The sequence below is a fragment of the Gobio gobio genome, assembly GCF_949357685.1.
Source record: "Gobio gobio genome assembly, chromosome: 21".
Classification (NCBI taxonomy): Eukaryota; Metazoa; Chordata; class Actinopteri; order Cypriniformes; family Gobionidae; genus Gobio; species Gobio gobio.
In genome coordinates, this window is record NC_137117.1 from 2576844 (window position 1) to 2602524 (window position 25681).

General features: G+C 39.8%; 1 protein-coding gene across 2 annotated transcripts; it reads right to left on the minus strand.

Moving 5' to 3' along the window:
• Positions 1-2612: 2612 nt before the first annotated feature.
• LOC307117645 (E3 ubiquitin-protein ligase TRIM39-like) lies at positions 2613-16220 on the minus strand. Of its 2 annotated transcripts, none has more exons than XM_079802620.1 (7): positions 16104-16220; positions 14060-14616; positions 10043-10138; positions 7514-7747; positions 5366-5519; positions 3456-3482; positions 2613-3339 (listed from the first exon to the last, which is right to left on the minus strand). In XM_079802620.1, the coding sequence occupies exons 2-7, from the start codon at positions 14612-14614 to the stop codon at positions 2798-2800; spliced, it is 1608 nt and encodes a 535-aa protein (XP_079658746.1). In that variant the 5' UTR covers positions 14615-14616; positions 16104-16220; the 3' UTR covers positions 2613-2797. The 2 variants fall into 2 exon arrangements, with proteins under 2 accessions (XP_079658746.1, XP_079658747.1); XM_079802621.1 differs by having other exon boundaries at positions 16089-16207.
• Between the last annotated feature and the right edge of the window lie 9461 nt (positions 16221-25681).

A 25681-nucleotide genomic window follows, 5' to 3' on the forward strand; every position in this document is an offset into this window, starting at 1 on the left:
CAGTGTTTAACAGCAGTTTAATTTCAGCTGTGACGTGTTCATGCACTTTAGATTGGTTCAGAAACATAGATTGTACTGCATTAAAGGGTAACTAAACCCTAAACCAACTTTTTTTAGTTAATGATCTGTAATACTGGGGCTTTATTAATGCTGTTCATTGATTCGAGTAAATGTTTTGACATTTGAGTATAAAGTGTTTTAATTCTATAAAATATGGTGTAAAACCGCCAAAGTGCTGCCCTCTTAAGGTTGAACGGTGGCTACTGCAGTTGAATTTTCCTACTGGACGTTGTGGTACATCGTGACGTAGGATGGTACTTCCAACGGCTCACTATCCGCGCCCCTGACACGAGCTCACCACGCCCTCAGAAAGTTTCCCCCAATCACACGATGAACGGCTTCACTCCAGTATGAACTGTCATGTTACATGAAGTAGAAACATTATGAATGAAACTCACTTGACACTTGCTTTAACATTGTAATGAAGAAAATACGGTTCAATAATGCAGTTGTCAGTACATGTCAGGCTTTTCTTGCGATATTATTGCCGCCCGTCATGTGTACAGATCATTTTCATACATGAGATGCGCTTTCAAACCCTGACACGCAAGTGGTTGCCTCGGTAACGAACAACAATACCGTGCTGGCGTATATAGTCTAACGCCGCATTCACACGGGGCGTCGGCGTCAACGCTTCTCGTTTACTTTGAATGGGTGACGTCATGTGTTGCCGAACTGAATTGTGCGTTCCGTCGCGGCGCTTCACTCGCGTTGCAAGCGGCAAAAGTTGAAGATTTCTCAACTTTTCAAGCGCCAACGCAGGCGTCATCCAATCAGATCACCCTATGCAAATATCCTAGAGCAGACGCTAGCCAATCGCGTTCGTTTAAAACACCGGTGAATGAAGAGTGAATGAAGAGTAAAGAACGATCTAAAATGGAGGAAAAGCTAATAATTCCGGTGGGTAATCACCCGGTCCTTTACTACCAATCATTATTTACATACCGGGACACAAACTGGAGAGACCAGGCCTGGAAGGAGGTGGCAGAGACGGTTGGAGAATCTGGAATGTATCATGCTTGTATTCCGTCCGTGTACTCTGTTTATCATTGAATGACAGCAGCATATCATATCATGTGTGGTTCAAATAGGCGCTATCCCCCAGCCAAATGAGGAATCAAATATTAAAGTGATCAGTTTTCATACACAAAATAGTCTCACAGACTAGCTGTCAAAAAAGGCGCTTTTTTGTGTTGTGTTGTGGTCCAAGCGGCAAGTAATGTGATTAGCTGTTGTCACTATGACGGTCGCGTCAGGCACCAAGCTTCAGCCACGCCCTCCATCAAGCGTTGACGCCGAAGCCCCGTGTGAATGCGCCGTAACTTATTTGAGGAAATCCGTTTATTATAGGCTTTTAGGTCTGAACTTATTGATTCAGTTAATTTGATTGAAAATACATCGTATGTATATCAGATATCTGATCTGTTTTTAGTGGCATTCAGTATAAGGATTTGACTGTTCATAGATTAGGTCAGTTCTCTTGCGCTGCTGCTTCATTGTCTGCATCGGGAGTTAACGCAGTTTGAGCAGCGGCTCGCATTGATAAGGCTCCGGGTTTGTGTCTACAGACCTTTCACCCTCCTCCACTTCAGGAGAAGGTAGGAGAATGACCGCTCTGTTGCAAAGCTGGCGTCACTCCAGTCATTCTCCATCTTTTGACTCGCGAGTCTGACAGCTGTCAATCAATCCATCACTGCGGTTCTCAGGTGCACGCCCTCCGCTCAGCCCCGCCCTCGGTTCGTCCCCTCTGTCTCCGCTGGGCTCTGCCCACTTTTCCAGCATTTTTTAAAAATTGACAGTGGGTGGAGTTAAGCTCTGAGCAGGGGTTTAGTTACCCTTTAAATATGATATTTAAAGAGTGAACAGCTTCCAGAGAGTTGATATTGTCTTTCTGTCTGTCAGTGATGTGGAGAAGCTTGCGACGGTTACACTGATGGAGAAGTTTGTTCCCACCGTCTCCGGCTCTCAGAAGCTCCTGGCATCACCTGCCGTCAGCTCACTCAGGTGCATGGATTCACTGTCACGATTCCTATTAGATTATATTAGAGTTTTTCTCCTAATTGTGCAATTTCATTCACAATCTTTGTGTCACAATCAATGAGATTCTGTTTTATTCTTATCCTGTCTGTCTGTTGTAATGTTTATGTGAGCAGATGCTCATGAACTTTCATTCTCTAATGTGTTTATATGATAATTATCTGTTTAGATTATAATCAATATCAGTTATAGAATTGAACACTTGTCTTTATTCAGATGCTGCACTTATTACAATATAAACCAAAAGCCTCAACATTTCACAAGACATTCAATATTAACAGCTGGAGATGAGAGAAAGAGAAAATGACTTCAGAAATTTCCTTACAAAATAACAATATAAACACTCTGGAAAGTTTGGAAATGTAGCATATTATGTAGAATCTCATAGTAGATTTGAAAAGCAAAAGCAAAGGAGAAATTAAAGAGAAAAACAAACAAATATTTGTGTTTGTGCCATTCAAATGTAGTGATGAAATATATATATATATATTTTTTTTTTTTTTCTTTTTTTTTTTCAAACAACATATAAATCACAAATATTTTATAGTTGATATTTTGTCAGTGGTTGGGCCTGAATATACAGTTCATTTTTGCACTTGTACACATTTTGCCCATCACATATTAATTTCTTTGTAATTGTTAGTAAAATCTTCTTGATTCCGGTTTGTGCAAATTATGTTTTTGTTTTTATTCACATATTCTAATTCATTAAAGGTGAGATGATCAGTGGGTTTGAGTTTTCACCTTCATCATTACGGCCAGGGCTGAAAAATGGATAGAGTTTCTCAGTGAAAGTCTGACCAGTGAAAGAGTAGAGATGAGATCTGGACTCCACGTCATAAAAAGAGACCAGACCCTCCTCATAATCCACAAACACACCCACCTTCTCAGGTTTCACTCTCAGAGATAAAGAGACAGGTGGACTTTCACAAGCTTCATATTCATTCTCATTACTCAGAATCACAGTCCAGAATCCATTATCAGGTCTCCGTGTGATCATCTCCTTCCTGTTAATGGATTCTCTGGCCACTCCTAATCTCCACTCAGTCTTTCCCTTCACCTGCACCTCATAGTAAAATCTCCCTGAACTGAATCCCTGCTTTGCCAGAACACAATAACCCTTATCAAATCTCTTTGGGTTTTCTGGGACGTTCCGCCTAATGCCTCCATGACTGACTTGTTTTCCATCCTCAGACAGGATGAGATATGGATCCGCTGTATCAGGATCCAGAGTCACATCCACTGAGAGAGATCAGACATTATCAATCAACTTCAGAACAAACATGTTCAGATGTACAGTATATAATACAGATTATAAACAGAAGTATTGTGAGTGTATTGTGTCAGTCACACTGTACCTGCAAACTTCTGCACAAACTTCAACCCTGTGAACACAGATGACAATATAATGATGAATTATTAATAGGAATAATTTCAGGTTAACAGTGAGTTTCTCTCTATTGGCAGCATCAGTGGTGTGTAGTGAGTTCTGCTGATGTGTTAGTGTTTGTCAGTGATGCCAGTAACGCGTTACTTAGTAACTTAGTTACTTAGTTACTTAGTAACGCGTTACTCTAATTTGACCACTTTTTCCAGTAACGAGTAATCTAACGCGTTACTATTTCCAAACCAGTAATCAGATTAAAGTAACTTATCCAAGTCACTGTGAGTTACTTTTTTTTTGTCATTTTCCTTAGTAAAAATATATATTTTTGCTTTCTTGTTTAGTCTCAGCAGGGTTTTTCCTGCATAGAGAATTATGAGTCGGCCGCTCCGTCTGTCGACAAAACTCAAGACAGGCAGTCACTTGTTCAGATTAGGCATGTCGTGATAATTAAATAATCATCAGAAATATATATTGTCACATTATCCTTCAGCAATCATTATTAGTATATTATTATTTGCTAGTAGCCTTCAAAGTCATCTAAAGCCATTCCATAGCTGAATGTCTTTCCTCCGCTGCTCTGTCATTCTCCGTTCAGCATTCAAACTGCGCGTCGTTCGGTTCCAGTCAGCAGTAGCACGGTAAAGCTCACTCCAATATGATATATTCCCGTTATAATACTTGATATGTTGATAAAATAATTTATCTTCCTGGAGTTTATCTTGCGGTTTCTGAAAGATGTTGTGCTCGCTACTCAGGTGACAACACAAGGACTATTAATTAGCATCACACGCACAATAACCAGAATTAAAAACTGTGAAGAAACAAATAATCAGTGAATGTTTGGACCGATAGGCTACATAGTAGACTAGGATTTGTGGGCCCGACGCTCATCTTCTCTTTATGCCGTGGACTTTTCAATGTGCACTCGCGCTGCACTGCACACTCTGATTCCATGTTGCTTTAAGCGCATCATTCTGCACCCGGGATGCGCAGAAGCGCTTTGTTGCCGCTCTGTTTTGAAGCGTTTCATATATTTTCATAGTTTTGTGCACTTAAAGATTATTAAAAAATATATTGTTCTCACGGATCGATCATATATTTGTTGTCCCTTTACAGAGCTGCACATTACGTTTACAATAAAATATAAATCTTGTAATTTTATATTATTTGTGTAGGCCCATATAATTATTTACATTCATATATAAATATAAATTAAAAATTAAATATAAATTGTTTTTCATAAATGTATTTAATAAAAACAAAGTAATTTGTACCTTTTCATTAACATGTTTAGGGTTTTATGTTTAGTGTTTTATGTTTAGTGTAGTGTAACATGTTTTATGTTTAGTGTTGGCAAAAACGGTTGTCATTTTTATGTTGAGGCTGCAGAGGTGTTGTCGGCAACTGATGAATGTAACTAATAAAGTAACTTGTAATCTAACTTAGTTACTTTTAAAATCAAGTAATCTGTAAAGTAACTTAGTTACTTTTAAAATCAAGTAATCTGTAAAGTAACTAAGTTACTTTTTCAAAGTAACTGTGGCAACACTGGTGTTTGTACACGGATAGTTACATCATGTTGCTTACATGTCTCTAAAGTAAGTTAAAGTCATAGTGTTTTAACTGATTATGACGTGAGTTAAATTTAAACTTTACCTAGACTGGGTTTAGTAAGTGATTTTATCACACCAGTCTAATGCTAACATGGCAGGTTGAAGTTATGTTGTGGTTATATTTATAAACAGTGTGATCTTTTGCAGACAGAGAAAAAATAATTCACAGGTCACAGATGCAAAAATATTATATATTTTCCTTGAATTTTTTTTTCCGTAGATATTTACTAACAAAAAAAAATCTGTACACTGTATGATATTCTCATACCAGTTTGACTGAGCTTTTCATTTAGTGTCTCATGAGTTTTCTTCAGTTCAGTCAGAGCTCTAATCAGAGAGTTCACATTCAGATTCACATCAGAGTCAATCCTGATCTCAGTCCAGTTTTTGGTGTGTGGACGACTGTACAGAGATGAGCTCATCTACAGGAGAGAGAGAGAGAGAGAGAGAGAGAGAGAGAGAGAGAGAGAGAGAGAGAGAGAGAGAGAGAGAGAGAGCATCAAATATTTTGTTGACATATTAGAGTTAAAGTCCCATTGAACCGTATGTTGCAACTGATTTTATTTCAGTGCTGTGGTGTATTTCGTGAACCGGAAGTTACTTTTCAGATTTTGATTAAAGATTACCACGCAAACCATTTTTTTCTGTGTATTAACTTGCACGGATTAATTGTTCACCCTAAGACCTGTAATCGATTTTGATTTCATGAGGACTTTTTTCTACGTACACAAATGGCCTATTTCTCTCAAATATTATTCACAAATCTGTCTAAATTTGTGTTAGTGAGCACTTCTCCTTTGCTGAGATAATCCATCCACCTCTTAATTTCTGATAAACATTTCAAAAGTTATGAGCAAAAAAAAAAAATTGGATCTCTTGACCATAGGTGTAGGTACAGTACATTTTATAATGTCAACTACTGAAATGGGCTTAATGTGAGATATTGAATGTGATCAGCATGAGAAGCGGAATCAGGTGTAAAGGTCTAAGAATTGTAATCCTATGACAAAGGGTTTAAAAGTTATAATCATTTGAAAAGTTAATGTTTGAGCTGGTTGTGGGGTTATAGAGTTGGTCCAAAAGACCCCAAAGTTGGTTAGGTTATTATTCATTACCATCACTACAAGTGTGCCCGTTTTCATAATTTTCCTACTAATGGTTCATAGGGCTGCCATAGACTCCCAGTGGGGAAAAATAATAATAAAACTAACAATTACCATAGGGGCTGATATTCTAGCAGTGGCTGCTGGTCAATAGAGGGCGCTGGGGCACCGCCCCCATCAACATTCCAGAAATATACATGTATACAAAAATGATATAAAAGTGAAATAAAAATAAAATAGTTTACTCATACGATGTGACGGCTGTTAGTAAGAGCCTCAGCATTTAATAAAAACTGGCTTTGATCGGTTAACTATTTTATATGTTCGTCAATATGTTTCATGCGGTTTCATGCGTGAGGGACGCCGGACAAATGGATGTCTATCTGAGTCTAAAAATATACGGGCAGCATGTGACCTGAAGCTGGTCTCTAATTGGTTCTTAAAGATCCTCCTCCGGACGCAGGTCCCTTGCGAATCAGAATTGGATGTGTGTTATTTTGTCCAATCTGATTGGTTCTCGTCACCTGTCATTCAACTTTACACTCTTGGCAACTAAAGCGAAAGTGACACATTCACTCCGACTCGCCAAAACCTTGCTATGATGATCACTTTCGTAGAGATGGCAGCAGTTAAACCAAATTCTTTCATAAGGCGTTCGCTGGAAGAAAACAAAAGGATCTCGAACCGGACCAACGCAATTTACAAATCCAGCAGCAGGCCAGTGAAAGAGGATGAAGCTGCACTCGGAGATTCACGCGCTTGTTATGAGAAACGTAGATGGCTGGCTGGATGTGTTGTTAGCAATGCCCTTTATTGCTTTCCCTGTCTTTTATTTCAAAGTGTCGGTACTGAAGTTTTTTATGGACAACAACGGGTGTAAGAGACCTCAAATATCTAACTGAACAATGCAAACATCATGATACTACTGAGATGACTGACTTTAATCATTGAGAAATTTGCTGGCCAGAAAGAAAGGAGAGCAAAATGTATGTTCAAGTAGTCAACATGCTAGTCGGTTGTTGCTGTTTTTGTTTTGTTTTTCCTTTCCTCATTCAATTATATGTGGGAAATGAATGTGTAAAAAGATAAAAGTGAAGACGTGAAGACGCCCCTTCCCCCCCCCGAAAAAAAATAATTATCACCAGCCGCCACTGCATAGGGGATATAGCACCTTCAGTGCACCTCTTTTGCTGTGGCTTGTTTGGAACTATTATGATTGGAGTGATACAGCAAAAACAGAATATGATCAAAGTCCCCCACCTCAGGTTTGTCCTGTAATATTGTACATGATGATGAGACAGATGTTGACAGACCTGTACGAAATGGAGATGATGGTCAGTGTGTGAGAGCTGCTCCAGCTCAGTGTTTCTCCTCTTCAGCTCAGTGATTTCCTGCTGCAGCTCTTTAATGAGATCTTCAGCCTGTTTCTCTGCTGCTTTCTGCTGTTCCTCCATCATCTTCAGCTGCTCAGACTGACATCTCTCAATGGAGCGGATCAGATCAGTGAAGAGCTCAACACTGGAGGATTTCTCTTCCTCTGTGTTTCTCTGATGAATGACAACAGTTTAGAGATGTTCTATTTGTTAATCTATTACGTATTATTTAAAGGAATACTTCACCACAAAATGAAAATTCTCTCATCATCAATTAACCTCATGTCTAGGGATGCACCGAATCCAGGATTCGGGTTCGGATTCGGCCGAATATTTGGCTTTGTGACTTGGTTTGGTTTCTGCCAAACCTTAGAATTTTTTTCCACCGAACCGAACCCTAGGCTTGCACTATGCGCGCTCCGCTGGTCGAACGTAATAACGCTGCTGTTGATTATGGGAAGGTGTTTACTAGCTGGACCGTTCGACTGCAGTCAGCTGTGAGAAAGTGAAAATGGAACTTGTGCACAGAAAACGTGATTTCTGGCAGTACTTTCAGTCAAAAGAAGGCGATTCAAGTCGAGCTACATGTTCAATTTGCAATGCCGATTTGTCTCGTGGTGGCAAGGACCCTAAACAATAGCCGCTGTTAAAACATTTGCGTAAACATCCGAAAGAATACGAGTTGTGCATGAACTACAGACAGCAGACAAAATGCAGCAACTTCAGGTAGGAAGGACAGTCATCCTGACATAATGATGCCTATTCTTCATTTAAATTAAATAAAAAATGCACTGCTGTTGGGATGCTCATTTTGGTTAATTTTTCCAACCGACAACCGCTGCTCATTATCCGATTATTAACCATTAGTTGATAAGATTATAATATTGAATTGGCATTAAATAAAAATATGATTGATGAGTGTCTATGACCCATTAAAAATATACTTTTTTCACAGGTTTATTTTACCGTGCAAACAGCAGCATACAGATCAAATAAAATATAAATAAAAAGAATAAAATAAATAGGCCTACACTAAATATTTTTCACTTAAATAATTACCAAATTAAGATTACAAAACGAAAATACACTGAATCCGTTTGAAGCTTTGAAGAACCGGAATAGTTTTTTTGTCAAATAAAAACAGCAGGCCTACCTCAACCCTTACCTTGTTGTTTTTTTTGTTTTTTTTTAAAGTAACATGTCTACGTGATGTGGGTTAGTCTGGAGCGCAGCCTGTTGACAGCCTTGTCTTGTTTATACTTTCGTCTGTCTCTGCAGTGCGAGCCTCCAACGACTTCTGCACTCTCCGTTGTGCTGTTCTTTGAAACGACAAAGGGCGACTCAGGGTAATTGTTCTATAAACCATCAGGAAACAGCGGCGAGAAGAACTTGCGTGACAATGTTTTCTTTAGTAAACTTGACCAAAACCACACTACGAAAAGCCTTAAACAAGGCATCAGATGGCACTGATGCCCCGGGAATACAGAGAGAATGCCTCGCTAGAGTGGCCAGCCTCGGGGAGAGCCTTTCATTTGCTTTCCACCAGTCAGGAGCTTGTGCTACTGCTGTATTTTAATACCGCATTGCATATTTTGCAGTATGAGCATTCCTACACTGCTGTGGACTTTGTTTACTTCATTAATGTGTTTACTGTGTTAATGGACTGAGGATGGGAGTAGGATTCGGTATTCGGTTTGGCTTCGGCAAAATCTTAACGAGTGGATTCGGTATTCGGCCGAACCCCAAAAATCTGGATTCGGTGCATCCCTACTCATGTCACTTAACTCTTTCCCCACCAGAGAGAAACGCATTTTTGTTAAAGACTACATCTGAATCGGATTCAGAAAGATGATCAAAACATAGATGGAGTAGATCGAGTCCATCAACACCCTAAAGCTTCATAGTCCTTTAGCTCTTCCTGGGTCGACATTTCATTAGGGTAACATGGGCAGTTTTGATTTATATGCTTTTTAATGTTGATTGCATTATTTTACGTATGCATATTCTTACATATGCAATCACTTGTTTCTGTTTTTTATTCACCTGTGTTTTAATCAGGAGATTCAGTTCTCAGCTCTTTCAGAAGATGTATAATAGTGCCCCCTACTGTATAACAGTGAAAACACAGAAAGCCGTAAATTTCCGGCAATGGCGGGGAAAGAGTTAAAATGTGTGATTTTCAGTGTAACACTAAATAAATGTTCATGCTGCTTTTGAGGACAAGCTGACAAAGCACTCCAATAAAACTGCATACAACTCGTGCAATAAACCAAGATTACTAAAAGATGGCAGAACTCTCAATGTATTCAACACCTTTATTAATTAGATTGAAATATTATGATGCATTAAATTTTTTGAGATGTATTTTTTGATAGGATAGTTGAAGAGTGATCAGAAAGTGAAATGGGAGAGGGGGATCGGAAATGACCATGAGAGAGGATATGAACTGGGGTTGATCGAAGCACAAACCTTTCTCAGCTCTACAGAGTGTTTGATCTCTTGAATCTTCTTCATTCTGTCCTGGATCATCTGATGAACGTCTGTCTGTGTCTGAACCAGCTGATTCTACAAACAGAGAAAAACACATTCATCACTGAATATAGCTTGTTTAATAGAATAAAACAAAACATTCAAAGATCATGTGAATTCAAAATTACAGTTTTGAATCTTTTAGTCCATGTCTGACAATTTTGGGGGTAACAGCTTTTATTACAAAGTAAAGCTTTTATTAGATGTAATGAAAGACTATTGGATTTAGCTGGGTTTTTTTGTTAAGGGTCAGGTTCTTCAACATGTCAAGACTAAGGAAAGAAAACATTTAGGTTACTAATGTCACCCCTATTGCCGGAAGGAGGGAATGGAGACGTTACGTCGGACTGAACTGACATAATGGGATCTCACCTGAGTGACTTTTACCAATCAACTTCAAGTGGTAATAGAACAAGCACATTGGCAAATGAGATTTGCACCGCAAGCCATTCCCCGCTTCCGGTATATAAGGCAAACTCTCACATTAAGTTTTCTGCTGAGGAGACGAGACGGAGTCCCTGCCGTTTCAGTGGAGTTGTGGCTATGGAACGTTATGTCTCTGTTACCTCTTTCAGGGAACAAGGGTTACATTAGTAATCTAGACCTTCCCTATCAGTCATTGATGGAAAGTGTTACAACAACTGCCCTGAGTAAGTGCCCTATGTCGATCACTTGTGTTCCTTCTGACCCTATACAGTGAGACTACATCCTGCCCGTAGGGAGGTAACATGTGGACTTACACATACAGACTGACGATTTGGGGAGTGCTACATATGAAAGATCTCTATGGGCAGAACCCGCCTTGTTCAGGGGTGGAGTCAATACCATTACAGAGTTGGTAGAGGATCACCTAGGAGGCATCTAGTCTAGTACAGGGGCCGACCAACCGGGCATACACACAAGTACTATACCTGGCATCAGCATCTGACTGCCGAGAATGCTGGAGGAACTCCAGGGTTCAACAGTTGGAGAACTCACCTGAGGAGCAGAATAGGCACTCGTATCCCGTCCTCAGAGGGGAATGGTGCAGCAAGAGAGACACTGAGCCAGCCTACCCGGCATATTACCTGTTTGTATCAAGGTAATATGCCGGGTAATATGCCACATAGGAAGAAACTAGCCCCCGTAAGCATGCCTCATCGAGGGGGCTTCAGCTGAAGTGATAGTGTCCCGGTGTGGGGGCCATGATTGTGGTGGCAAACTTACCTGGCTCCACAGTTCCCGTGAGGGAGAGGCTTGAGATGCATGAGAAGGCATTGTGTCATCGAACCACAGACAGCAGCAGCATTCTGCCGGGGCAGAATGTGTTTTATCGTCTCTGTCTGCATTTGTACTGCTGAGAACTGCTGGGCAAAGTTCTCAACAGAGTCGCTTTAAGTATTATTATCAGAGCCTGCTGAGCTCCCAGCTGAGCTCACTCAAGCAGTGAATAGTTTCTATTTAACGAGCGTTCCATGGCTGGCGCGGAAGCTGCGCATTTTCAGCCTCCGCGTGTGAAGACCGACGTAGGTAAAGACATCTGTATTCGACTCTTCCTCTGCGCGACTCCTCCGATGCAAGGACTCCGGTAAGGCACAGAGTTATCTCCGTTTCTTGTCCTCTTTCACCTCCCTTTCCTCTCTCTAACCATGTGTGTCCAGGCCATTCCCGTTATCTCTCAACCATGCCCCACTATTACACGTAGGCCTTCACGGCACCGTAACACTGCTAATCTACGTCCTGTTTCCTCCTCCTCTAATGTCCCTCCCTCTTTTTCTGTGGGGCTATGTAATTGTCGGTCAGCTGTCAATAAAGCTGACTTCATTCCAGGCTTTGCCACTCAATCCGCTCTCAAAATCTTGGCCTTGACTGAGACTTGGGTCCGCCCAGAAGACTCAGCAACACCTGCTGCTCCTTCTAATAACTTCTCTTTCTCCCACACCCCTCGCCAGACTGGGAGGGGTGGAGGAACGGGTCTTCTCATTTCTAACAACTGGAAATACTCAACTCATACATCTCTTTGCAATAACAACACATTTGAATACCACGCTATTACGCTTACAACCCCCTTTAAAATCCATATTGTAGTAGTTTACCGCTCCCCAGGTCCATTGACCACCTTTGTTGTCCTCATTCCCAGAGGATGGCAGCCCACTCATAGTCCTTGGCGACTTCAACATTCACCTGGACAAATCTTATACTTCAGATTTCCACTCCCTCCTAGCATCATTCGATCTCAAACGCCTCATCACTTCACATACCCACAAATCTGGTAATCATCTGGACCTCATTTACACATGCAACTGCTCTACAGGCAACATTTTGGTCAAACCTCTACACATCTCAGATCATTTCTTCATCACACCACCAGTTCCTCCACCAGTTACATTCAGGCGAAACCTGCGCTCACTTTCTCCTTCTAATCTCTCCTCTACTCTGTCATCCTCCCTTCCCTCATCCACACAATTCTCCTCTATGGATGTTAACACTGCAAGTGACACTTTATGCTCCACTTTAACTTCTTGTCTAGACAGTATTTGCCCTCTTTCTTTTAGGCCAGCACGAGCTACTCCCTCTAACCCTTGGTTATCTGATGTTATTCGTGAACACTGGACGATATTCAGGGCAGCAGAGAGAAAATGGCGTAAATCTAACCACCCATCTGATCTAGGTAAGTATCAGTCCTTGCTCTCATCCTTCTCGGATGAAGTACATGCAGCTAAATCTTCTTATTTCCAAAACAAGATCAACAGCACCTCAAACTCAAGCACACTTTTCAGAACATTTAACTGTCCTCCCCCACCACCTCCCTATCTTCAGACGATTTTGCCCAATTCTTCACAAACAAAACAACAACTATCAGCAGTCAGTTCTCACCCACACGCACTGTGGATTTTAGATCAGCCACATCCACAACCAAACATCCTCTCCCTTAATTTTCTACACTCATATCTCAGTCTTTATCTCAGCATTGCAATGGTCATCTTCCTGCAGTGGGTGCATGACTCATGAACAAATGCTACCTCAGCATGCTCGGGCTGTCAGACGAGGCCAGGAAATGAACACATCCAGAAATAAACGGGTGGAATGACATCTTAAAAAAGATGCAGCATCTGCATGTTTACTCTTTTACATAAATTGCTCTTTAGATGTTGAAGCGCCCTGGGGTACAGCCGCTGAACTTAACCGTGCAAGCACTCAACAGCCGCAATCTCCGCTGGAATGTGCCGTCACACCAACACAGGAACAGCTTCCCTCCTGATCAGTGGACTCACTGAATTATGATCGAAAAGTAGAGTGAAACAATGTCCGCTCTGCTCTGAAGCTCTCATGGTTCATGGGTTCATTGATTCATTCTCTCTCTGTTTGTGTGGTTGTGTTGGAGGCGTGGTTACTGATTGCTGCTCTGATCATCACATCCAGCTGCACCTGATTACCTCTCCCTATATATTCACCTCACTCACTCTTACGTGTTGTCAGTTAGTTACAGGCTTTGCTGTGTCGTGTGTGTGTGTTTCCCTGGGAGTTCTGCCCGTTTCGGTTCTGAAATTCTCCGCTGTGGATCTGCCCATTGCATCCCTGCGTCCCAGCCCTGCGTTTCATCCGCCTGTTCCTCTGCCTGCCTGGAAATCCTGGTCCTCCTCTGTAACTACGGACTTCCTGAGTGATCTTCCTCTGTGTGTTCTGAGAGCTAAATAAAGCACCATTTTACTTGCAATTGGATCCTATGTATCTTTCCCTGACAGAAGCAACAGCTTAATGTGTGAGTTTGCATGCTGCCTTATATACCCGGAAGCGGGGAGTGGCTTGCGATGCAAATCTGACTTGTTGGCTTGTTCTGTTGCCACTCGAAGGTGATTGGGCCCTCAGGCGAGATCCCTATAAGTCAGTTCAGTCCGACGTAACATTGAACGTGACTGACTGATAGGGAACTGCATTTCATGGGATATTTAAAGTGCTTTGTTTGTATCTCTTTACCTTCTTCTCTCGGCTCTCCTCCTCTATAGGAACAGTGTTGTGAGTCCTGTGTTCTCCTTCAGTGCAGAACAGACACACACACGTCTGATCATCTCTGCAGAACAGCTCCAGAGGTCTCTCGTGTTTCTGGCATATGTAATCCTCCAGATTTTCCACAGCATTGATGAGTTTGTGTTTCTTTAGACGTGGGACTCTGCGATGAGGCTCTAGATGAGTCTCACAGTAAGAGCTTGGACACGTCAGGCAGGTCTTCACAGCTTTCTGCTTTCTTTCATCACAGACATCACAGAACACCTCAGGTTCTCCTAGATTGAGCTTCTCCTTAAAGTGTTGCGCAACCTCTCTGAGTGTTGTATTAATCTTGAGATCAAGTCTTTTGCTGAATTTATCTTTACAGAGTGGACAGAAGCAGGGCTGTATGTCCGTCCAGCACTTGCTCAGGCAGGTTCTGCAGAAGTTGTGTCCACATGGAGTGGTGACTGGATCAGTGAACACTTCCAGACAGATGGAGCACTGGAGCTCCTCATTTAGTGCTGGACCACTGGAGGACGCCATGGCTGAAAAGATAAGTGATGACAATATATCATCTACATTACTGATGAGAGGGATTTTGATAATTATATGCACTGAATAAATTAGGCTATGGATTTTGCATGTTAAATACTCAGTTTTGGGGAATAACTTGTGACATATAATGGAGTTATGTAATTTAATTACAAAAAAAATTTAACTGTTATCAGTTACTGAGGAAAAAATGTGTAATTAAATTACAGTTAGTTATGAAAATGTTAATGATTACAAAAGAATATATCTGAATATCTTCTGTAAAAAGCTAGGATATGTTGAATAATATTAGTTTGTTGCTTTGCCTGTTTTTGATGTGTGTGAGGTCTCCTGCCATTTAAAGGCTGTTTAGTAAAGCGATGCTATTCTGATGCTTTTGATTGGTTCTCTTGTTTGAATTTGCAGCGCACGTCTGCCAATCACATCAATCCACATTGCCGCTGAAAGCTTTAGGCTACAATCTGTCTGAGAGTTGCCACCATGGCAAATTATGAAAATACGTTCCAGTGCTGGAAATTTAAAAATAATTTCATGCAGAAATCATAAAAGGGCGCAAATATAACAGTTCAGTGCAAAATATGTTGGCCAGCTATTAAAATGCTATCAACATCAAAGGTTTCAATGTCGAACCTGAGGAAGCATCTCCTATAATGAATGTTAACCTGAAGCGCCACCTAGTGGACAAATCTCTCGATTAGTTTGTCCCATTTTGACTTCTTTAACTACACAACGATTGGTCATTGAGTCTAAACAATATTTAAGGTGGAATATAACTTTTATTTAAAAAAATTATGACAGCTAAACAGTCTGTTTGGGTTGAATCTATTCTTGCTTATGTTAGTGAGAAATCAATATTAGCTCTTAATATATGGTATAATGCTTTCCCTTCATACACACAAAGTGGTAAAAAGGCTAGTATGCAGATTTTTATTCATTTTTTTGTATCAGTTAGAAGAAAAACATGAAATTAAGGTTGAACCACTTGGATTATTTTAACAATTTCTTTCTGGACCTTGAAATTGGTCATTAAATTGCTGTCTATGGAGGATCGGATTTCATCAAAAAAATATCTTAATTTGTGTTCTGAAGATGAACGAAGGTATTTTTGGGTGAACTAACAATTTAACTTCTAAATACAGAAACTAAACAGAAACTAAATATGCGTCTCTGGGAGCCACAGAACAGCAAACTTAACAGGTCTTTTACAACAACATTTTAAAACCATCATAAGATCTTTTATAAAAGACAACACAGAAAATTAGTGGAACTGTAATTTTTCAAACAAATAACTTACTAAATAAACACCAAGTGTCATTTCTGTTTAATGGAGTTATGATTTTCTCTGAACTTTGTTTATTCTGTCTGCAGTTCACACACTTCCTGTTTCTGATATGTGACATGAACACAGACTTTGATTTGACAAACATTCTTATATTGCATCATGACATTAAACTAGTGAACTTACATTCCCATCGCTTACCTGTGAGTGAATATCAGATCTGATCGTTGATTTCAGAGTTTCTGAATGTTGTTGTGAAGAAGCTTCAGGTTCATCTGTTCAGTTTCACTTTCACTGAAGTCTTCACACACATGCAGTGATGTCATAGAGCTCCACCCATAATCATGAATATGAAGCAGTTCCTGATTCATCCCTGATGAAAACAGTGTAAGAAACTGTTAGAATATGTGTGTAGTTGTGATTAGTTCCTCAATGTTGTGTTTGCTCTGGACGGTGTGTGAGTCTCAGTGTGGACTGACTTGAGGAGAAAGCGAGACCTGAGCCCTGATCCTCCAGAGATGAAGGTGTTGTGTTTCTCCACTGCCAGTGGCGGCGCTAATGCACTATTGAGTAGTTTAAGATCGTCAGAGATCCAGAGACACACAGGACTCACTTTACTCTGTGACACTGACGCTCAGGAGAGTGTGTGTGACAGTCATGGATCCACCGATCAAACCTGCACAGAGTCTCTGGGTTCAGACTGGAGAACAGCAGATGATGAAGATGAAGAGAGAAACCACAGCTGAGGAACAACACAGCCACGAGGATTTAATCCTTCAGGTGTGTTTCTTCCTTTAATGTTTTTACCTTTTCATGACATTTGTCTGCTATGACAGTAACTGATGGTTTCAAATCAGTCGAGTTGCTTTTAAAGTCACTTTTTTCCCCTCATATGTGTAAAACTCTTGTAAAAACTGGCTTTTAGATTCATTTGGTAAGGGCTGCAATTGAGGCTATTTTGATTATCTGCCATTTATTTCTTGTTTTATTAAGACAAAACACGTTATTAATCTCTCAACAGATTGAGTTCAGTAACTGTGAATTCATTAGTGAATCTGGATTAGTCTCTTTTGTGGGCAGTGACACTAATAATGATGATTCTTGGTCTTGACAAGCCGTTTTCTACTATATTTGATCGTATAAACATGACAGAATTGACCTTAAGCATGTAAAAACAAATACTTCAGTTTCTGGTTCCCTTCCATTTCCCTTTGCTTTACATTTTCCACAATATAATTGATTTTTGACAATTTGCTGTGGTCATTTTTAGACTTGATGGATGTGAAAAACTGAGCGAAGTGGAGAAGAAACATCAGCGTCAGAAACCTCATGATCTCAGAACTGAAGAAAAGTCTTTCAAAGGCCATCAACGTGGAAAGAGTTTCATTCAGAAAGGTATTAACATCACAAACCGTACTAATGCAATCAGTGTGGGAGAAGTTTCTCACAAAGAGGAAACCTTGAAATGCATATAAATATTCCCACTGGAGAGAAACCGTATTCATGTCACGAGTGTGGAAAGAGTTTCACTCGGGCAGAGACTGTCAAAGATCATCATCTCTGAATTCACTCTGGAGTAAAGTCATTTAAACTGAGCAGTAAAACATTGAGAATCTGTGCAAATGAGAAGACTGTAGACTATTTAATCTTTTGAGCATTTATTTTGATACGTATTTAATGTCTATCGATATAAAATGACAGTATTCGCACAAGTCAGGGTTGTGATCTGCATTTAATACTGTCCTAAAATGGCCGCCCGCTTCGGCTCCAAGCCGACTCTGTATCCGTCGTCCAGCGACGTGAGCGTTGAGATCGTCATGGACGGGGCAGGACCTCGTATCGGTGGAGACGCCAAACTCTCCATCGTCCTGAAGAACAAGAGCTCAAAGCAGCGCAGGGCCAGTCTGCTGTATGAGGAGCTGGTCATGAACTACACCGGAGCGATGAAAGACACCGTGAAGAAGGACCGGATTCCTGTCCACCTCAAACCACAAGAGAGTGAGTGAGTTTGACTATTAAACTGACTTTTCTCTGATAATTGTGGCCCAGAATGTCTGAGTTAGTAGTTGCACTTCTTAAAAATCACTTGATGATGACGCCTGATTCAGATTCAGCCCAGAAATGTTCAGTGGGGTTCAGGTCAGAGCATATAATGCGTTCGGTTACGTGTCACGTGTGAGAATCCATTGCGTTTAGTGCTGATGCTCAACCTGGTGAAACATCTAAAGGCGTCGTATTTGGATTCAGTTCATCATAAAGAAACTCTCCATCATTGATTGTGTTTGTGCTGTTTCAGCCTCTAGAGGACGCTGTGCTGGGGAAAGAGTTGACAGTCAAGATCCCGTTCCTGAACCCGCTGTCACAAGTGTTGAGGAACGTTTTGTTCCGTATAGAGGGATTGGGAATGCAGAGCGTCAGGAAGATCCCGTATGGGTAAGACTTTCAGTGTTTAACAGCAGTTTAATTTCAGCTGTGACGTGTTCATGCACTTTAGATTGGTTCAGAAACATAGATTGTACTGCATTAAATATGATATTTAAAGAGTGAACAGCTTCCAGAGAGTTGATATTGTCTTTCTGTCTGTCAGTGATGTGGAGAAGCTTGCGACGGTTTATGTTTTATTCATATTCTTTCTGTTGTAATGTTTTTGTGAGCAGATATTAATCATTATTAATAATTTCCCAATGTGTATTTGCATAATAATTAGCAAACTATTTATATTACAATATAATTTATATTACAAAATAAACCAAAGACCTAAAAATTCCACAAGTAATTCAGTTTTAACAGCTGGAAAAGAGAGACATGGCTTCAGAGATTTCTTTACAAAATAACAATAGAAACACTGGAAAGTTTGGAAATGTAGCATATGTCAGATTTGACCATATAATATTAAATTATGTAAAATGTCATGCAGTTGTGCATTATCAAAAAATATGTTTATGCAAGTTATATATATATTAAATATATAATATCAGTAGGAATTCAGTACAATAAATGAGTTCAATGAGTACAAAGAAAGAGTTGATTTATCTGTCCATATCTTTTTAGCAATCAATCTCAGTCAGGTTTTTTAAAATAGTTTGCCAGGTCTGAAACCCTACATAAAGAGGTTATTACACATTATTAAGCAAGTCACAGTTCGAATGACTGCATTGTGTAAAGTTTGGTGAAGGGGGATTATGGTGTAGGGTTTTTTTTCAGGGGTTGAGCTTTGCCCTTTAGTTCCAGTGAAAGGAACTCTTAATGCTTCACCAAGACATTTTGGACAATTTCATGCTCCCAACTTTGTGGGAACAGTTTGGGGACGGGCCCTTCCTGTCCCAACATGACTACGCTCCAGTGCACAAAGCGTCGCTCCATAAAGACATGGATGAGCGAGTTTGGTGTGGAGGAACTTGACCGGCCTGCACAGAGTCCTGACCTCAACCCGATAGAACAGCTTTGGGATGAATTAGAGCGGAGACTGAGAGACAGGCCTTCTCGCCCAACATCAGTGCCTGACCTCACAAATGCACTTCTAGGAGAATGGTCAAGAATTCCCATAAACACACTCCTAGACCTTGTGGAAAGCCTTCTCAGAAGAGCTGAAGCTGTTAGAGCTGCAAAGGGTGGGCTGACTCCATATTAAACCCTACGGAGAAAGAATGGGATGGCATTATAGTTCATGTACATGTAAAGGCAGACGTCCCAAAACTTTTGGCAATATAGTGTATATCGTCCATAGGGTTGGGTACCGAAATCCGGTTCCAATATGGCACCGGTACTTATATAACCGGTATGTACCGGACCGAATCAGAACGCAGATTTCGGTTCCTCATTTCGGTGCCAAAATTCAAACGTGCTTTCGCATGCTTTGGCTGCACCGAGCCAGAGACAGACGCTCAGCGCTGGACACATCACAACTCATGACAACTATTCAGTGTTTTCAACGACATCATGTTTATTTCAGGTTTCAGACATTTAAATGTTCATAAGTACTAGCAAAAAACACACACTGATGTCTATGAAAGCGGCAATGACAATCCTTTCAGACGGTTATAATTTGACTAACGTTACGTGTTTTATTCACATCAGATAAATGCACATTATATAGTAACTATATAGTTTACTCTATTCTTCTTCCAGTTCACTGGTCACTTACTTTCATGTATTTCGTGAGACGAGAATGAACTCAAGTGTTGTAAATCCGACAGATCCGATTCTGAGGCGCAAACTAACATGGCGCCGCCCATTGCGCTTTATAGATCAACTAACACACATTCACTCACACATTTGAACATCAGATAGTTCGTGACACAGTTAAGAAGTTTGTGAATATTTTGAATAAAAAGAAAAAACGAAATAAACCCGATACAGCTGAGCTGTCAGCGCTATTGCGGCTGCTGTGTCATGTGAGAAACATGACGCGTCGCCATGGAAACATTAAGGCGATGTGTTCTAAAATATTTAGCCAGAGAATATGATCATATTTCAAAATAAAGCTGAAGCTCGAAGCTGGTTTGTAGCAGAGCAAGAATACAGACGACTGCTGTTATTACTGTAACTGTTTAGTTATATTAGGCTTGTTGTAGTTGGGTGGCTTAGGTTTTACTGTGAATTTGTAAATATGTCAATTATAATTTGTAAATAAGTAAATTGTGTTTTGTATTTATTTATATTCATACATTAAAGTATACATTGAACTTTTAATAAATGGTTCAATTTAAATAATAAATAAATAAATAAATAAAAAGCCATTTAATGTCATCCACCTCGTTTGGTGGCCTTTAAAAAAAAAAAAAGTATCGGTTCAGGCACCGTTTAGGCACCGGAACCGTTTTAAAAGTATCGGTTTGGCACCGGAATCGAAAAAAAAACAAACTATACCCAACCCTAATCGTCCAGCCCTAAAACTTGTATAGTTTTTGTTTAAAGTTTTTTGTTTAAAAAACAGATTATCCAGAATATACGATGGTAAATATTTCATTGAGTAATCAATACAATATTTAACAATACAGTATATAGGGTATGATTTTATCCTAACTCAACATATTGACAAAATGATAACTGCAAATCCAATGCTGACGCTCAGTCTTTTTGGCACTCAGTGGGCACTGACTGACAGATGCGATGCGTTTGCACAAAGCCGATATAAACATATACACAGAATTACAGTATTTCAAAATATCTCTCTTGGCAAGTATTCATGCATTGCAAACATTATCTGTTATAATATATGTTTAATTTATATAGCGCCTTCCCAAGCTCAAGGACGCTTTACAAGCAGTAACAGAATAGACAATCGATTCACATAATAATAAACAGCCATTCCATATAGTTAATTAATCATTTAAATGGACGGTAGACATTTGCCCAGTCCAGAAATAGATATGAGATGCAGTTGCAAATCATAGTACATTTACGAACTTAAAACAGGGGTACAGCACATAATTATTAAGTAAACAAAATCAAAATGAAGTAGAACACAGAAAATAAATATTGAGAGAAAAACAAAAACAGCTGGTACATTATGACTGATAGTATTGGGTGAACAAGTAGGTTTTGAGTTGTGATTTAAATACAGAGAGTGAGGTTACAGTCCTTAGTGCCAGTGGTAAAGAGTTCCATAGTTTAGATGCAATGACGGAAAAAGACCTTCCGCCCATTGATGACAAACAAAATCTGGGTACAGTAAGAAGTTCACAACCAGAAGATCGAAGAGATCGAGATAGAACATAAGGAGACAGTAGATAAGAGAGGTAAGGAGGAGTGATACCATTGACTGATTAAAAGGCAAACAGAAGAATTTTGTAAGTAGTCCAATGGAGGTTAAATAAAATCGGGGTAATATGAGCAGATCGTTTGTGTGTTAATATTCGGCAGCAGAATTTTGAATGTTTTGCAGGAAATAGAGTGCAATCATAAGGGCAAGCATAAGAACAAAGTTTGGTTATACTGCGAAGCATTTTTGGAGCATGCTCATCTAAAACATCAGAAATAACAGAGCAATATAGGTCAGATATCACAGATGGACAGGTAAAATTGAAAACATCAGGAAGAGTAGAGGAAGCAGCAAAATCAGTTACATTGATAGCATTAATTTTGCGATAAGAAATGGTGGTATTAGTAGTACAATTAGTAGAATGCAATTGTAACGGAGGCCAGCTAGTAGTTGCTGTGCGATAGGGCTGGACGATTCATCGAAAAGTAATCGAAACCAAAATTTAGAACCTCTAACCAACGTAATTTTCCCATGTCGGTTATTTCGGTTTTAGTCACGTGACTCTACCCCGTCCGTCACATCAAGTGCAGTTTGTAGGCACACAGAAAGATGCAGCCATGCAGGAGCAGTTATCTTTGTTTATAGATGCTCAGAATTTCTATGGTAATTGCATGTTTTACACAGTTTATACATGTAAGTTAATAGCCGTTCTAATATGCACTGATACACACACACAGAGACGGCGCACGCAACCCCCGGAGCCAGATCACTTTCACTTGCGTTCTCATGAAGTTTGTCAATTAAATGCGTTTAAAGGCTTGCCAGTTTGAACATTAAAGTGATTGTGCACTATTCAAGAACAACAATACGGAAAACTTCTCCGTTCAGTGCTCATGAGCTTTTTTCTGTGACACAGAGCCGAGCCGTGTCGCGTCTCTGACAAGGCAGACCTCTTTCACTTGCGTCCTCACAAAGCTTTGTCATTTTGTATGTTTTAAGGCCTGCCAGTTTGAACATTGAAGCGAGTTTTAGACCATCAGATGTGTATTTGTTCGTGTCACAATATATCAGGCATTAGTTCAACATAAATTATGTAGCAGACAGAAGCTCGCACATCACGTGAAGATCACGCGCAGAGAGGAGCGAAGAAACTCATTGTCAACGCTGCCCTGTGATGTATCACTAAAGTAGCTTAGAAACTCAACCGTTATTTTAATACTTTTGAAGTAAAGTACAAACCACAGCTTCGTAATTAATAGAGACGGTATGACTAATTCACACACAATCACTCTCTCATTAATGCATTCAGATAAATGTAATGTAGTCCTGTGCGCTAATTTATCTGTATCTGATGTACAACAAACAAAAATCTGCCCCATAGACAATAACTGCTGAAAGTGAACCGATTCCTTCAAGTATTTTAAAATCACAAAGAAATTCACTTTTTCATTAGAAAAAAATATCCCACCTTTAAAAAAATAATAAAGAAGAAGAAGAACTTCAAAATAATCGTTCATTTATCGTAATCGAGGTAAAATGTTCAATTAATCAAGATTTTTATTTTTGGTCAAATCGTTACAGCCCTTTTGTGCGAGTAAACCTCACTCCTCTGATCTCAAGAGATGCTCTAGCGACTGACTAGAGGTTGCAGCCTTTAGCCTCATTATTAGAGCATTTGACTCTCATGCTGGTGGACCCGGGTTCGAGTCCCGCTTGGAGTGGGGCGGTTCGAACAGGCGGGGGTTACACAATAACGTAAAGTCAAAAGTAATAAGCTTATGATCAGAGATAGGGATAGCTTGACTGCTGATGGAGATATTCATTATTCATACCAGACGTACAAACTAAGTCAAGTCTATGACCATGAGTGTGAGTTGAGAAATTAACATTCTGGATAAGATTGAAGCAGTCCAATACAGCCATTAATTTAGTGCTGTTAGAGCAGACAGTATCAACATGAATGTTAAAGTCACCAAGTAAGATAACCGGGGATGATGCAGCACAAACTAAAGTTAATAGTTCACAAAGTTCAGAGAAAAAATCAGTTTGTTGCTTGGGTGGCCTATAAATTAGAATAATTATAAGAGGACAGCTTGAGCCAACTTTCAGAACCATGTACTCAAAGGATTTAGGATTGTGAAAATCCAGCTGAGTGATAGAAAAACAGTTACTGTAGATGACCGCAAGACCGCCCCTTTTCGGTGTCAGCAGGTTAAGATGTACAAAGTCATTCTGTGTTTGCCATGTTTCAGTAAGAAATAACATATCCAGGTTGTTGTCTGTAGTTAGTTCATTTACATTTGGACCCTTATCCGAGATTAAGTGACAGTTGAGGAGAGCAAAGTGATTTTGCAATGCACAATTTTTCAATTGTGTTGTTATTGAAGTTTGTCCTATTTATGTAAACAAGCGACCATGGTGGACAATAGTAGTTTATAGATGTAGACGTAGACGTTTATTCGTAGGTCTGTTATTTGACCAAATACAAGGAATACCAGTAGGTGATGGCTGGTAAGCAGTGAAAAACCTGTGGGTCGAACGATGCATGTAGTGCGGGCATTGAATAATGCTAAGTGAACAACAGTGCTCGTACGTCGCTACATCAAGGCGTCAATGCCCGTTAAGCAGTGGTGGAGGAAGTAGTGAATGTCAGTACTTAAGTAAAAGTACAAATACCCAGAGATATATTTACTTTAGTCAAAGTAGAAGTACCACAATGACAACCCTACTTAAGTAAAAAGTACCTGATTTTAAATGTACTTTAAGTATTGTTGTGAACTTCTGTTGTTTCTTGAAGTAGAGACCAGGAGAACTTGGATAGGTTTTTCAGCAGGATCCTTTATTGAGAAAAACGTGCTGTCTTTCCGCTGACGTTCCAAATAGGAAGTTAATAAGGAGTTATATATTGTATTTTATCTACATTTTAGGGGGAGGGATTATACAGCAGGGGAGGAGACACTCTGAACAATACAATGCAAATGTTGTATAGGTAAAAGGACACACCCTACATAACTGTGTCACCTGTCCAGATTCAATCAGCATAACAGTGTCATTCAAATTCATAGATGCTAATCCAATCACTCAAGGGCTCCAAGAGCCATTCAAGACAAATGGTGCTCATTTTACTTACAATGAAGAGAACAGGAACTGGCCGGGAAAATACAGGTTTTGGGAAACCTGCCCAGACAGAGTACCACCAATCTCTGAGCTCTTTATGCTAAATGGTCAGGAAGAGCATAAAGACAAAAGACTTAATATCTCCAACCCATGGGCTGATTAACTTGATCATGTTAGAATGTAGTCAATCTTTACCTTAAACTGTTCCACAATATATTTCAAACATTAATACATTTGTAATCTTACATTTCCCCCTTTGAGAGTTCTAATAACTCTTACAAAATACAAATTTAGACACTTAAAAGTTCATTCTTGTAACTTGTGATCGTTACAGGCACATATCACTGTTTCTGTGTTGATTGTCTGTAGTGACGAATGACATGCTGACACAGAAACAAACATGCCACTAAGGGTCCGTGTAGTTCATTACGGGTAATGTTCTTTTGTGGTTGGAACAGTCCTTGTGAGTCCTTTGTTGACCTTACAGGTTTCTGAACCATGAAGAATTATCTTAAGTCATCTGATGTAATTTTGCTGAAAGATCAAGAATGTCTTGTTGGATTTTGTTCAAGAGTACTTGACCATCATGTCTGTGCATAAGGGAGTCCTTGAATCTTCTTTGTTGGTGGTAGGAGCTGAAATATGTAGCAACCAGGGTGCACCTGCCATTGAATTGGCTGAGCAGGATGTTATATACAGACATTCCTCCCATCATGTGCCACCCATGGGATTCCTGCTCCTACTGAAGGCAGGTGTGGCATGCAAACGTTCTTTCCAGCAAACAAGGTGTTTCTTGACATATTCATCAGCTCTAAGAATATGTTGTTTCTGGAGTCTACAGTTTGTACGATGTCCATAATGAGTAGTAGCAAAGCAATCTTGATCATGTTGATGAATGACTGAAGTTCCCGTAGGTGATTCTCTGCGTTGTGTATTTTTTTATTTTTTTCTTCTTCTT

Excerpts from the sequence above, each read along its gene's own strand:
- LOC307117645 (XM_079802620.1), bottom strand. The coding sequence starts at position 14,614 with ATGGCGTCCTCCAGTGGTCCAGCACTAAATGAGGAGCTCCAGTGCTCC. Across the intron at positions 5,520-7,513 it reads ATCATCTCCATTTCGTACAG|ATGAGCTCATCTCTGTACAG; the intron begins GTCTGTCAACAT and ends TCTCTCCTGTAG. Across the intron at positions 3,340-3,455 it reads GTTTGTGCAGAAGTTTGCAG|TGGATGTGACTCTGGATCCT; the intron begins GTACAGTGTGAC and ends GATCTCTCTCAG.